The sequence below is a fragment of the Dromaius novaehollandiae genome, unplaced genomic scaffold (genome assembly GCF_036370855.1).
Source record: "Dromaius novaehollandiae isolate bDroNov1 unplaced genomic scaffold, bDroNov1.hap1 HAP1_SCAFFOLD_37, whole genome shotgun sequence".
Taxonomy (NCBI): Eukaryota; Metazoa; Chordata; class Aves; order Casuariiformes; family Dromaiidae; genus Dromaius; species Dromaius novaehollandiae.
The window spans coordinates 2,328,837-2,344,276 of NW_026991398.1; the positions used below are offsets into that span (position 1 = coordinate 2,328,837).

Below are 15,440 nucleotides of genomic sequence, written 5' to 3' on the forward strand. Positions count from 1 at the left end.
CCCTGATGAACCACGTCTCTCCCTATAATTTTCTTCAAGTAATGTATGGATAATTGGTTAGAGCAGTGTAGTTGAAAGACAGTGACTTCAGTTAGAACGTAGTGTAAAGGGATCCCTGCTTTTAAAGGTTTTTAGGATTAGTATTCTTATTCATCTTTCACAATAAGTGACAGGAACATTCTCCACATGGTACAGATCCAGAGTGTCTTCTAATGAAGTGTGGATATGCAGGAAAAGCAGTGTTCCCCGAGGTCAGACACTGCATGGACAATCTTCTTCCCCATCTCCTTAAACCTGCCATTTCCCTCAACAGCCACCTGGGACTTGCATCACTCCTGTTAAAGTCAAACCTTTCTCCACTGAAGTCTGCAACAGAATGTTACAGCTCATATGTCCCACTTCCCAGCTGCTTTCCTTAGAGAACGAGCTGCAAATAGACACAGAAGAATTTTTCTTCATTGCAAGCCAGAAGAAAAAAAAAAAGGCATGCTATAGTTTGGTAAAATTAATTACACTCCTCAACTGCATGCTAACTCCAAGCTGCCTCCAGTGAGGTCCCCTTTCCACAAGGGATAGCCTGGCTAGAAATGTTTTGGATAGATAGGAAATGCTAGAGAGAAACAGAATGAAGGACTTGCCCAGAGGAACAAACTACTGAAAGATGAAGCAAGCTTTAAACTCCCCAAAGTGCAAATCAACAGTGTGGTATGGGAATGAACAAAGAGTAATGGAAGGAGTTACAGTGTTACAGTGCCCGGATAGGGTGCTGTAAAGGGATGTTAGAAATTGTTAATGTAATCAGAACATGTGGAAACAGAGGAGAGAGCCATACAGCTCCTGGGTTCCTGGACCATGCTGGGGGCTGTGCTGCTCTGGGCATCTTGGACCAGGCTGTGTTTCTGTACAGAAGTCTGGAAAACACTCTATGCAAGCCCCTAGAGAGGAGGGATTTTCCTGGGCCCTCAGAGCAACCCAGGCAGGACTCAGGCATGTCAAGGGAAACCCATCCCACCCACACCAAACCCCCTGCTCTCAATCCTGGGACCTTCCCGGGCCCTCAGACCAGGAGCAGGAGGAGGTTTGGGAGCATGGCCATGTCCCAGACAAGCCTCTGTCAGGCCTTCAGCTCCACAACATGTCACAGGTTCAAGCGAGCTCTCTGAAGCAACACTTCCCATGGCCCTGGTGCACTGGCAAGACTTTGGGCAGACACCCAGGAGACAGGGCAGAGAAAGGGCAGAGACCTCAGGGTGCACAGCGGGGCTCACAGCATCACAGAGCGGGTGCCACGGGCTGGATAAGCAACCCAGAGAAGTAAACGAGTCCTTCTTTTTGCAATGACTTGGAAAGCCCCATCTCTGACAGTATTCAAGGGGGATGGAGTCTCCCTTCTGCATGAGTCACCCTGGGACTGTGCCAACACTAGGAAGGGCAGGAAGACTGGTTGTAGGGATGTTCTCAAGCTTCAGCAGCTGCAGAGGTGGGAGCTGGTCACCTCACAAACTTCTGAATGTTCCCAAATGCCGGTCCTGTGGCACTGCACAATGTTCCAGGCTCTGCACTGGAGCCTGGACAGCAGCACTGTGGGGTGTGGGCATGTCCTGAGATGCCCAGGGTCAAAACTGTGGGAGATGCAGGGTGCCAGGGCTGTAAAGCCCCCCAGGAGACCTTGGGTGGCAGCTGGGTATGTCCAGGGTGCCAGCGGCTTTAGCAACCCCCAGGCAAGAAGCACTGCTTCGAGGGGACACGGAAAAGCCCAAAGCCCAAAAGAGGCCCAGGGAGGAGAAAGGGCTTTCCCTAGGCTCAGGGAAGGCTCAGCCAGAAAGCCCAAAGCTGGGCAAAATGCATGGGAAATGGGAAACTTTCCTCAGATTTCCTACTGGGCCTGACACTCCTGATGATGTGTTTTAAGGACACATTTGCTCTTCTCTGGCGTATCATCTTCATCTTAAGCACCACAGATGGAGAAACCTTGCTGAGGACTCTTAAAAACAGCGAGCCTGCTTTGGTGCCTCAGGGAGGAAGGCTCTGTCCTCTCCCATATTGTCCAACACCCTGCTTCTACAAGAAGAGCAACCCACAGCAGAAACCAGTTTTGAAGCTCACCAAAGCATCTCAGCCTGTGGCCACACTTTGTGCTGCTTGATCTCACAGCACTTTGATCCTGGCTTTGAAAAATGCCAAAGCTTAAAGCAGCCCTGAAGCCTTGGCTTCCCACACAGGTCTGCCCAGGGCAGAGACATGTCAGGGCAGGGGTGCAGAAGTGACTTCTCCAGCACTCCATTTGAGATATTTCACAGCCTTTGACAACATCTGGAGACATTCCTGAAGGATTTATCAGCAAGTTCTGGAAAATAACTGGGGTGAGGGGAGGTGACTGCTTTCCAGGACATGAGGGGAAATCTCTCTGCTCTCGCCCTGGCTCTGCCATCTCCATGGCAGTGACCTCCTGAGCCCCCTGATGACACGAGCTGAGGTCACAGTGGGATGTGCTGCATCACAGGGAGGTCTCCTCAGGGCCACAATGGTGCCCTCACTTCCCTGAGAGGCCCAGCACTGCTGGACACCACTTGTGCACTCCCCACTGCTGCCCTTTGGAGCCACTCCGTGGCAAGGAAAGGGGATGAGAGCTGCGTGGGGCCCCTCACCGACAGGCAGAGGAGCAGGGACATGTTGGAGAGGAGTTTTGGGTGACAAGACAGGAAGAGCGTCCTTCCTGCTTGGATGGAGAGGTGAGCTAAGCGCAAGGGGACAAGCGAGATGGAGGACTGCTGGGCCACCACCATCAGCCTAGACACAGTTCCTTGTTCCTAGCGCTCCTGCAGCTCTGCACTGAGGGTAAGGGCTTTGGGAGCTCCTTCCTGAGGGGTCTCACAGAGACTGCAAACAGGGCTGTGGATCTCAGGCTGTGGGGGTGGCTGCACAGGGAGAGGGCTGCCGTGACAGCCCTTCTGTAGGGTCCCGATGGGGCTGAAGGTGCGAGAGGACGCTGCCCGGCCCTGCCCTGCCTGCCCTTCCCGGGGGCAGCAGGATGCTGCCCACGGGCTCCTCAGCCCTGGCCATGCCCAGGGCCCCCACACCAGCACCAGGGCCAGCACCAGCACAGGCCCCAGGGCTGTTCCCTCATGCCTGGCACAGCCCCCAGGCGCAGGGCAGCCAGGAACCCCGCGGGGCCCCTGCGGCAGAGCCCAGACCCTTCGGGGCAGCAGCCGGGCCCCGGGGCCCCGCACTGTCTAGGCACATGGCGCCGGGCTGCCCCCAGGCCCCGCTGCACACCGCGCTGCCGCCCACAACATGGTGCCCAACTGTGGGGGGGGGGGAGGGGGCGGGGCAGAGCTGGCCGCCAGGGCAGGAGGCTGCAATGTTTCCCCGGCAACGCCCCAGTGCTGCCTCCTATTGGCTGCTGTGAGGAGGGGGGCTGGGCTGGGTTTGACTGGTGGCTCTGTCAGCCAATCGGAGTGCAGCATGTGGAAAAACCCAGCCCTGGGAGCAGGGTGAGACCAAAGCGGGAGCGAGGGGCTGGGTGAGAGCAGGTGGGAGCAGGGCTGACGGGGCTGCGAGCGCGTCCTGATGGCGGCGGGTGCCCTCCCGCCGGGGCGGGGCCAGTGGTGCTGCCCCGGGGCTGCTTTCCTCCCGGAGCTGCAGCAGGGGCTGGTGGGGCCGGGAGCACGGGACAAAGCGCCCTGGCCCCGGGGCAGCTGCCCTGCGAGCCAGACGTGCCGGCTGCCTCCAAGCAGCTGGGCTGGGGCGGCTGGGCGGTTTGGGGGCAGGAAGCTTTGCCCCTGCCCTGGGTCACAGACCCCTTGTCCAGCCATTCCCGAGCTGCTGCTTTGGGGCAGTAACTGGTCCGTAGTGGGTGTTTTGCTGCCTGATGAGCGTTGCGAGGCCCCAGGGTGAGTCCGGGCGGCCGCTCAGGAGCTGGCTGAGCCTTGGGGGAGGCAGGGGCAGCTGCAGACGGCAATAGCCGCGTGCCGGGCTGTGGGCAGGGAGGTCACGGCTGTCTGCGAGAGCTGGGCCAGGAGATCCCCAGTGTCAAATCAGCTCTTGGTCAGTAGCTGCCAGGCCAGCAGGAGACCCGTGGCTTGGGTTTATGCTTTTAAGATCATTTCTGCCTGAGCAGTTGATAAGCAGGATTTGGCTCAGGGCTGGGGAAGTTATCATGAGGTAGCTGCTGTCTCAGAGGCTTGTAGGCCAGTGACAGGCACATGGCTGTGAAGGGGACTGTGAGGTCATCTCCTTCTGAGTCCCTGATAGGCCAGCAGCAGGCCCCTGCCTGGGAAGTTCCTTGTGAGGTCACTGCAGACAGAGCAGCTGGCAGGCCAGCAGCTGGCCCCTGGCTGGGAACTGACTCGGAGGTCCCTCCTGTCCCAGCAGCCTCTAGGGCTGCAGCAGGCGCCTGACTGTAAAGGTGCCTGTGAGGTGCCTTCTGAGTGAGAAGCCGATAGACCAGCAGCAGTCTGTGAAGTGGGGAATGTGCTGATGAGGTCAGTTTTGTGTCTGTCTGTGACAGGCCAGTAGCAGGCCCATTGCTGAGAGCTGACTTTGAGGTCATTTCCTGCAGAGCAGCAGGGAGGCCAGCAGCAGGCCCGTGGCGGGGAAGTGTTTGTGAGCTCACGTCTGTCTCAGTGCCTGACAGACTGTGTGGAGGCACATTGCTGGGAGAGTCGCTGTGAGGTCACTTGTCTCTGCAAGGCTAGCACTTGGCTAATGGCTTGGGCATTTGCTTGTGAGGTCACTTGTTCCTGAGTCCCTGATAGGCCAGCAGCAGGCAGATGGGTGTGGAGGTTGATTGTGAGGTCTCCTTGGCAGAGGAAATGGTAGAACAGCAGCATGTTGGTGGCTGGGGAAGGTATTTTGAGGAAACTTGTGTCTCTGAAGCCACAGGCCAGCAGCAGGCACCTGGTGGGGGCATGCACTTGTGAGGTCACTTCTATCTGAGCAGCTGCCAGGCCAGCAGCTGTTGGTGGTGAGGTGACTTCAGGGTGTGGTGAGTGTGCCCAGAGGAGGGATTGACACCTGCAGAGCTCTACAGCAATATGGAAATCGAAGTATGTGCAAAGCTGATAGGCCAGCACTTGATTCCTGTGTGGGGTAAGTGGTTGTGAGGTCCTGTCTTCCTGAGTACCTGATAGGCCACCAGCAGGCATAGGGCTATTTAATGAACCATAGATACTATATAGTACCTTTTCCAGGTTGGGATTGAGAGGCGGCCCGTCCGCCCAAGTCAAATTAAGTGAAGGTCATCTGGAGACGAGATGTTACATCCCTACGTACAAGCTCAACCACACAGGAGCTGGGCAAGAGCAAAATTCAGCAAGACAGAAGACTGAGCAAGCCCATGTTGTCTGTGTGAATAATTTTACTGTTGCCTTCCAAAGAAGGACTTTGGATTAGTAAGTCATATATTGGTTAGTACAAAACATTAAACATCTTTACCTTTACTGCTAAAGATGTGAATTATATCTACTGAGGATAGGAGGGCTCTATGAGAAAAGAGCCTTGCTATCCTTAATTGGCGGCTACTGGAAAGTCCAAGGTCGGTGAGGAAACTGTCGTTTGCCTTATGCCACTTCCCACAAGTGCCAATTGGGAAACCCAGGAACTCCACCTCTCCAGCTTTGGTCAATGCTTTCACTTGTTCTTCAAGATGTTGATACTTTCAGACTTTCTCTGCCGCTGCGTCCCCCAGAGATGACAATCCGCTCTCGTAGCGGACTGTAACATCCACTACTTTCGCCCAGCCTTCTCTAGCCACCACCGGCTTGAAGAGCTCGTTGTTATTATTTCTGAGGTTGGGCTCTACATAGATCTCCCAACCCAGTTTCTTAGCTTCTCCAGCCAGCAATCCACAGAAGATGTTGTGCCTTTTAATCCGTGCGTCCTGGACTGCAGGGCAGTATCCAATAATATGTGAACAAGTCTCCCATTCTGCAGGACAATGCCTGCATCCCTTTGGTGCCCCTTCTCCCAGCCCACGTGCCAAGTACTGCCTAGTGGGATAGACATTGGCACGCAGCTGTATCGCTGTTAATAGCTTCCTGTGGGGAATGCCCTGATAATGTATGAGCCAATCATTACTGATATTATCATTCTCAAAGTTCTTAATGCCGTGGCCCTGTGCTTTCGGATTGGCCCAGTTTTCTAACTCTCTTTTCCTCCACTTGCTAGGAATAGGATAGATGACCCGGGGAGATGGTACTTCCCATTCAGACGTCGTCTCGCTCCCATCCAGTACGGTCGGAATTCCCATGGGGACTTCTTCCCCAATTGATGGTATTTTATCGGCCTTTCCTCCAGTGGCGATCCACACCTTTGAGAAGGTGTGGATCCACCCATCCCGTAGGGCTAGGATGTAGGTTTTATGGTCACTCCTGTCTCTGCAGGTGATTGGCCAGCAGCAGGCACATGACTTGGATGTTGATTGTGAGGTCCCTTCTGCCCAAGTACCTGACTGGATAGCAGCAGGCACAGAGCTGGGTCACGTCCATCAGGAAGCTGAAAGGCTGGCAGCTGGTGTGTGGGCTTGGATGTTGTTTGTGAGGTTCTTTGTACCTGATTGGCTGATGGGCCACTAAGAGGCTGATGGGTGGCAAAGTTATGATGAGGTGAATTGTGTCTTGGAAGTTCCTAAACTACGAGGAGGACCCTGGCTGTGAAGATGACAGTGATGTCACTTCTGTCTCTGAAGATGATGGTCCAGCAGCAGGCACCGGTGTGTGGAAGTGCCTGTGAGGTCACTTGTCCTGGAGAAGGCGTTAGGCAGCAGGCTCACAGCATGGGAATGTGCTTCTGAGGTCACTTGTGCCTGAGGACCTGATTAGGCAGCAGGCACAGAGCCTGCTGACGCAGAGCCTGCAGGCACAGAGCCCTCGCCCTGCTGGCAGCGCTCTTCCCAGGGCAGCCCAGGAAGCCATGGGCTTTCTTTGCCACGAGGACGTGTTGCTGCCTCATGCTGCTTCATGTTGTCTACCAGCAACCCCAGGTCCTTCTCTGCAAAGCTGCTTTCCAGGTGGTCAGCACCCAGTGTGTCCTGGGTTACTCTTTCTCATGTCCTGGGTTACTCTTTCTCACATGCAAGACATTCCATTTCCCTTTGTGGAGCTTCATGATGTTCCTCTGTGCCCATTTCTCCAGCCTGCTGAGGTCTCTCTGAATGGCAGTGCAGACAGCTGTTGTATCATGGCTGTGTTTTAGGAGAAGATTGTGTCTCAGGAGCTTGTAGGCCCTTAGGTCTACATGCACATGACCCTGCAGGGGACTGTGAGGTGACTTCTGTGTCTGCAGGTGATGGGCCAGGAGCAAGCAGAGGAGTTGGAAACTGTCTGTGAGGTGACTTGTGCCTGAGTACCTGACTGGATAGCAGCTGGCACGTAGCTGGGTCATGTCCCTCTGAGAAGGTGACCTGCCAGCAGCAGGCAATTAGGGTTGGAAGGTGAAGATGATAGTACTGGTTTCTGAGGGGCTGATGGGCTCCAAAGCTCAAAGGCCAATCTGAGGCAGGCACATGGGCACAAAGGTGACGGTGAGGTCACTTCTGTCTCTGCAAGTGATGGGCAAGGAGCAGCAGTCTGTGAGGTGACTTGTCTCTTGGTACCTGGGGTGTGATTTTTCTATCTGGGTGGTTTGCACCTCGAAGTAGATGGAGCTGTCTTCTCCAGTCTTTCTTTCCTGAAGCTCAGACATGTACGTTTTGCCCTCAGGGGAGCTGAATCCCACCCATGACGGTTAAACCCATGCCCTGTGTTCATCCAGAGGACAGCAGGGAGGGTTTTCTCCTGTTGGCTTGCTCCCATGCCACATGGGCTCTTCAGCTGGGATTTGTCTCCCCTTGTTCTGGACAACTGCCATTTGGAAGTCCTTCCACTCTTGCTCGTACAGGCTTCTCTTACAGCTGACAGAGGGTCTCAATCCTCATCTGGGGTAATTCATCCTTGCAGCACCATGGATTCACCTGGCTCCTTCATCCTCTTGGCCTCTGGGAGCCTGATCCGCCCAGGCACAGCCTGGCTATTAGCTCACTCCTGGACTCTTCTTTAGAGGTGAACCCCCTGTGAGATGAAATCCCAAGTGTGGATCTGAGGCTAATTTGGACAAAGGTGCCCTCTTGGCATTGAGGTGTGGAAAAAATGAGGTTCAATTCCTTCTAGTGGCAGGTCCACTGTAGAGGGGCGAGTCCTGAGCAGGGTGGCCGTGAGCTGTGCCTGCCTGCCTGCCGGCCGCGGGCGGGTGGGGTGGCTGCAGCAGAGGTGCCCTCACAGTCAGCACCCAGACAGGGACCTTTCACTTGTGTCTCCCCCTCCCCTCCCCAGGGCTGTCATTGCTGCTGGGTGGGCTCTCTGAGGTGCTGGGTGACATCACAATGCCTGCTGGTGAGCACATCTGCTGAGGGCCAATCAGGCTGCTGCAGTGGCAGTGACCTCACAGTCAACACTGCAGCCATGTCCTTTTTGCCTGCCTCTCCCCATCCTCTGCAGATGCAGAAGAAAGGAGAGAGAGGCAGAAGAGAAAAGAAGTATGTCTGTTTGAATACCACAGTTCCTCAGAACAAAATTTTCTCCATGCAGAGTGCTGGTAGGAAATGAATAAGAAATGAATAACTGTTAAGTATATATATATGTATATAATAAATATATACAGTAAAAAAAGAAATAAAAAATCCATTCCAACTGATAAAAAAGAATTTTTGTGGAGATGAGGATTTTTTTCAGCTCTTGCGTAGAATTATTTTTTGAATGGGTTTCACCTTATGACTAAAAATCAGTGTTCCGGCCTTTATTCATCTGCTGACATATAGAGGCTATTACTGCCTGAGATGCCCTGGGGTGGCTGTGTGCCCATGGGGAGCTGGGAAATGTTACCCAGGACCTACGGGAACCTTTCTGGAGCATTAGGTGGTCACCAGCAGAAGTCTCTCCAGACCTCTCAGTGAGACAACTTATTTCTCTTCCTTGACTAGAAAGGAAAGTCCAGACACTTGTGTTAGACATAGACATGTGCACCAAAATGGCCTGGCATTGGGTGAGATCAGCCTCATCCCTGTCGTCACCTCAGATGCAGTAGCACTTCATTTACCGTGCAGGGAAGGAAACAGGAGTGTGGCTAGACGACTAGGGACTCCTTTCAGACATCACTCTAACACTGCTGTGTTGAGGTTTGTGCAGATTTGGCCATCCAAAGATACAGCATTTCACTGAAGCTGGTCACCCTGCTTGCCTCTGTCAGTCGAGAGAGCGCGACACCTCAGAGTGTGACTCACTCTGTGCAGTGAGGAGTGGCATGGGCAGCCCTGGGCAGGGGGTGGTGTTGGTGCAGTGGACTCTGTGCGAGGCACAAAAATATCTGTTTTAATGGTGCGGGCCTGATTATAACAGAAAGGTCTAGAAACAGTCAATACAAAACAAAATGAGGAAGAAATTAAGAGAATGATCCAAAGCGAAGGAATGTTTGGTTACAGTTTCCAGGTTTCAGCCTTCTCTGTATTCTTATGGTCCTTCTTTGCTTTGTTTTCTTTTCTTTAATACAGTGGTCTTTTATGGGAATTTTGTGGTTTTTCTTTGTTTTGTTTTTTTGTTTTCAGAAAGAAAGAGATTTTCAGAACTGGCATGGGATGCCATCACAGGGTCATGGACATGTGGTGCCATTGCAGGTGCCCTGGTCCCCTCTGCCCAGCCTCCCTCTGCAGCTCCCAGGGGCTCCAGTCTCCCGCAGGTCCTATGGGAGAGCTGCCAGGTCCAGGCAGGTGCCTCAGATGCATCAGGGCCTCTCCAAGTGCCACTGGGTGCTTGTGGTTGGAACCCTGAGCTCTGCCTGGAAAGATGAAGAACAGTTTTCAAGATTTCAAAAATATGAGCACACTTTCAACAGCTGAAAGGATTGACTAATCTTAATGCCAATGTTTTCCCATGATGAAATAGTGGAAATTTTGAGGAAGAGTACATCTCTGGAGAAAATTTATCTCTCCCTGACAACTTGCATTACTGCTCTATTATGCTGTGGATGGCATCTCAGGAATCTTTCACATATTCCCCCATGTCCTGATTAAAGGGATCATTTCTAAAGTCCTCTTTGCATTAGACTATCTGGACATATGCACTTTCCATAGTTCTCCAGGTTTCCTCCTCCCCTTGCTCTTTATCCATTCAGACACTCAGCTTTCTAGCTCTGCTCTGAGCTTCAGGGAGTCTGAAGCTTGCCTCCTCTTTCAAGAATCTAACTCTCTCTTTACCCAGCTCCTTAGCTGTATTTCCATCTAGCTGTATCTCTCCTACCTAAAACATTTCAAGGAAGGTTATTGCTTTTGGAAAGTGGAGCTCACTGTAGGCAGCTTGGACTTAACATACACTATAGCAGTGTATTTGACTTTTTAGTAAACTTGATCATATTTTATTTTTCTTTGTTTGCAGTTAAGAAAAATCCTCCTGTGTCTGCAGCTAGTTGTCTAAGGCAAGCAGGTGGGAATTGGTGCAGAGGAGCTGTAACATTCAGCTACCGCCTTGAGTGGAAAAGCGTTAGATTTTAGCAAGAGTGATGCAAGTCCCCAGTGGCTGAAGAGGGAAATTGCAGGGTTGGGGAGCTGGGAGGAAGGTTGTCCATGCAGGTCTCTTATCAAAACTGCTGCTTTTCCTCCATGTCCAGACCTCATTAGGAGACACTCTGGATCCATATCAATTGGAGAGGGTGGACGTCACTTATTCTGCAACATGAAGAATAAAGAAAGCTTAAAAAGCAGACATCTTTGTTTTACAGGTGCTCACTGAAACCTTGCTCTTGTAAATACACTCCTTTAAGGAAAGGGCATCTTCTCAGAGGCCTTGCTGGCAGAGACGCCAGCCATAGACAAGAGGACAACGACCTCAGTTCTGTTGGGAGCTTTGAGCCCTGGCAGTGCCCTGGGCTGTCTCCACCACAGCCTGTCCTACGCTGTCCCATGCCTGTGCCTGTTTCCCTGGAGATGGTAGATACCCAACCTGCTTCCCCACCTTCCTTTCACCCGAGGATATCTCCACCTCTACTGATGTCTCTCTGTTCTCACTTGCTTTTCCTTGAAACACAAAGCCAGGGGCTGATCACAGGCTCCCCCTGGGTGACCTCTGGCACCACAGCACTGCCCTTCAAGTGACATTTCCTAATGTCACAGCTGAACCCCACAAGCTGCAGTTTGTTGCTGTTTCCCCTTCTCATGCTGTTTCCCACTACCAAGAAAAGCTCCATCATCTCCGAAACAATTCTTCAAACAGTGAAAATCAGTGACTCTACTGCCCTCAGCCTCCCCTTCCCCAGGCTAAAGAAGCCCAGGTCCTTCAGCCTCTCCATAAAGGCCTTGTCCTTTAGACCCCTAACCTCACCTTTGCAGACCTCCTCTGGACCCTCTCCAGTTCCTCCCCATTCCTCCAGCACTGGACATGCCACACTGGGACACCCTATTCTAGATGTGGCCACACCAGTGCTGAGATGAGGGGGATAATAATTCACCTTGTCTGGGTGGCCGCTCACTTCCTAGTGCAGCCCCGTGTGCAGCTGGCCTGATTTATGGTGAGCACGCAGCACTGGCTCATGTGGCATCCCTTGCACCGTCCAGGTCCCTCTCCTCAGGGTCACTCCTCTACTGGTCAAGTCCCAGCCTAATCTGATGCACAGACTGTTCTGCCCCCCGATACAGCACCTGCCATTTCTCCTTGTACAATGCCATGAGGTTTCTGTCAGCCAAATCCCCAAGTCTTTCAAGGCCCCTCGGCTTTGTACCACTGTTCTCCACCCTTTGAGCCAGGTGGCCTCCAGCTCATTTCCCACACCCTCCATTGCTTACTCCTCCATCCCACCTCTCCCCAGTTTGGCTACAAAGAAGTTATGGAAGACCATGTCAAAGGCCTTCCTAAATTCAAAGTATACAGCAGGCACTGCCCTCCCCTTGTCCACGCAGCCAGTCATCCCATCACAGAAGGCAGCCAGATTGGTCAGGCACAATTTGCCCTCAGTCACTTCGTGCTGGCTGTTCCCAACCCCTTCATGTGACTGGAATGAGCTCCAGGAAGATTTGCTTCTCAGGGACTGAGGTGACACTGACCAGCCCATCACTCCCCAGATCCTCTTTCCTGTCCTTCTTGAAGATGGATGTAATGTTTGGCAGGCAGGAGGGGAGGGCCAGGGGCCAGGCAGCGGCTGTGGGGCTGTGCCAGCTCCTGCTGCATCACTGGTCCCGGCAGTGTGGAGAAGAGGGACAGAGAACGAGGCAGCACGGGGGTGGTGGCAGGTTGGCAGGGGCAGGTCGGCAGGGGCCGGTGGGGGCTGCAGCGAGGGGTTGTGCCCGTGCCACCCTCCCAGCAGGACGGGGACACACAAGGAGCGTGCTCTGCCTGTTGTGGTGCTCAGGGCAGCTCCCCAAGGAGCACAGCTTTGCCTGAGGGATGTCATTGTCCTCCAGCACAGCTGGAGCAAGAACAAGCACTCGTGGGCCAGGCCTGGGAGAGCTCCTCTGGGAGTTTCACTTTCGCAGTGGAGCAGTGAGGAGTGTTGTGGCTTCCATCTGCACCCCATTCCTGCACCTGCACAGCCCCGCTCCCCTCACCATGCCCCAGTGACCCCACTGTGCAGGCCCGGTACAGGGCAGGGTGCATTCAAGGACAGGGAAATGTCACCCTGGCACAGTCCCTGTGACAGCCTGCGGTGCCCCGTCCCCCACAGCCCTCCTGCTTTGGCAGCCTCCACAGTTTCTGCACCTTGCCCAGCCCTGGCCATGTCCCACGTAGGGGTTAGCACACAGCCGTCCCCAGGGCCTGCTGGGGTCTGGGCCAGGAGAGAGGCTGCCTAGGCCTGGCTCTTCCCCTCGATACCGGCACTGAGCCCAGCAGGAACGAGCTGGCCGCACAGCAAGACTTGCCCATAAACCTGGGCTGTGCAGCCAGGGCTGCAAATGGCCTCCACTCTCCTGCACCCGGCATGTCTTGATTCCCCTGCATGAGACCTGGCTCTGCCCCACAAACCCACCGGTGTGTGTCCTCACCCCAGGGAGGGCATCAGTGCTGGCCTGCCTGGCCACTCCTGGAGCCTCCCCTGTGCTCCCCGCAGGGCCCCGAGCTGGCGGTGCTGCTCTGCAGAGCGAGCGGGTTGTGGTGCCCCAGGGCCACGGGGTGACTGTGTACTGGCCGTGGTGGTTGGGGTGAGAAGCAGACCCAGCTGGACGGGCATCATTGCACCTGACAACCCCCTACCAAGGGGTCTGTGACTGTGGATGATGCTCTGAGCAATCACAGGACATTTCAAATGGCTCAGGCTATGTCCAGGTATGTCCCAAGATCCAGCCCAGGGTTTTCCATTGAAGGTGACATGAAGCACTCTCCAGGCTTCCTTCCCTCTGCCTGCAGGGTCCCCACTGTGGGCATCTGTCACCAGACCTGTCACAGGGCAGACAGTCCCAGGCAGACACCGCTTGACCATTCAGCACCTCCAGGAGCACTGGGCACCCACAAGTGAGAGCTGAATGCAGCCCTCATTCCCTAACACAGCACCCATGAGCTCATCACCTTGAGCCCATGGAGAGCCCTGGAAAATCAACAGGCACTTTCATGGTGAAAACCCCTGAGCTCATTATTGGCTCCCGCTTTGGAAGAAGAAACCAGCTTTCAAGCAGAGCACTGAGGAAATCCCCTTTTATTAGAGACCGGCCAGCTCTGACACAGTGACAGACGCATTTACAGAAGGCCTCTGGTCAGACAGACTGGGTTTGTGCCTCTGGAGAAGTGGAATAAATTCAAATATCTCTGTATTGTGCCTCTGATTATTATCACAGATACAATGCCCAAAGCACAAGAGTTGTCTGAGATAAATTCAAGTCACTTACAAGGAGGGATGCGCAGATTATTGCTGCTGACCTAATGCCACTTGAACCAGTTTCCTCAGTGCCTCCTTGAGCTCCTTGTTCCTCATGCTGTAGATGAGGGGGTTCACTGCTGGAGGCACCACCGAGTACAGAACAGCCAGCACCAGATCCACAGCTGGGGAGGAGAGGGAGGGGGGCTTCAGGTAGGCAAAGATGCCAGTGCTGACAAACAGGGAGACCACGGCCAGGTGCGGGAGGCACGTGGAAAAGGCTTTGTGCCGGCCCTGCTCAGAGGGGATCCTCAGCACAGCAGTGAAGATCTGCACGTAGGACAGCACAATGAAAACAAAACACACAATGACTAAACAGGCAATAACCACAGTAAGCCCAACTTCCCTGAGGTAGGCATCTGAGCAGGAGAGCTTGAGGATCTGGGGGATTTCACAGAAGAACTGGTCCAGGACATTGCCTTGGCAGAGTGGTATTGAAAATGTGTTAGCAGTGTGCAGGAGAGCGTTGACAAAACCACTGGCCCAGGCAGCTGCTGCCATTTTGACACAAGCTCTGCTGCCCATGATGATCCCGTAGTGCAGGGGTCTGCAGATGGCAATGTAGCGGTCATAGGCCATGACTGTGAGGAGATAAAACTCAGCTGAAATTGAAAAGAGAAACAAAAAGACTTGGGCAGCACATCCTGAGTAGGAAATGGCCCTGGTGTCCCACAGGGAATTGGCCATGGATTTAGGGACAGTGGTGGAGATGGAGCCAAGATCAAGCAGGGAGAGGTTGAGGAGGAAGAAGTACATGGGGGTGTGGAGGTGGTGGTCACAGGCTATGGCTGTGATGATGAGGCCGTTGCCCAGGAGGGCAGCCAGGTAGATGCCCAGGAAGAGTGAGAAGTGCAAGAGCTGCAGCTCCCGTGTGTCTGCAAATGCCAAGAGGAGGAACTCGTGGAGGGAGCTGCTGTTGGACATTTGCTGCCTCTGGGCAGAGGGGATTGTGGAGGGAGGAAAAGATATTGACATGTTAGGAGTGACTTGGAACAAAACCCACAGCATTTCTCAGAGCAACTCCCCACATGTCCTTTCTCCTTACCAGGAGGACCTTCCTTCACCTCCTCTACTTGTGCTCTGGTCTGTGCGTTCTGAGTCTACCATGAGGAGCAAGGTCCTCTGTCCATGGGCTCCAGAGGAGTCAGCCCTGCTTGTTACACACACACTCAGAATCAAAACAAGACGGTCAGTCATTGTGCAGTGACAAAGTGTCCTGGCAGTGCTGTCAGCTGGAGTAGGTGAGACTCCTGAAACCCTGTTTGGCTCAGCTCTACTCCAGTTGGCTGGGGACCCACGTGACCACCCAGCACATGCATAATTCATTGCTATTGATACACCTTAACCCCATACTATGTGACAATTACTGCAGGATCACTTTGTATTTGACTGTTTACAAATGTCTTAGCTATGCACACTCTGATCACTTCTGCAGCAAGGACACTTTGGGACACTCCACCCAGGATGGTTATCAACACATTTCAGCATACAAAATGGACTAGACACAGCAGGATTTGCCACGGGGGAATTTCTAGAACCTTCAGAAATTCCCACCTGCAGGGCTGCCATGACTC

General features: G+C 53.6%; 1 protein-coding gene across 1 annotated transcript; it reads right to left on the reverse strand.

The window, feature by feature from the left end:
* Window positions 1-13,854: 13,854 nt before the first annotated feature.
* Window positions 13,855-14,790, reverse strand: LOC135326223 (olfactory receptor 14A16-like). Its single transcript, XM_064504072.1, has one exon. The coding sequence runs from the start codon at window positions 14,788-14,790 to the stop codon at window positions 13,855-13,857; it is 936 nt and encodes a 311-aa protein (XP_064360142.1).
* Between the last annotated feature and the right edge of the window lie 650 nt (window positions 14,791-15,440).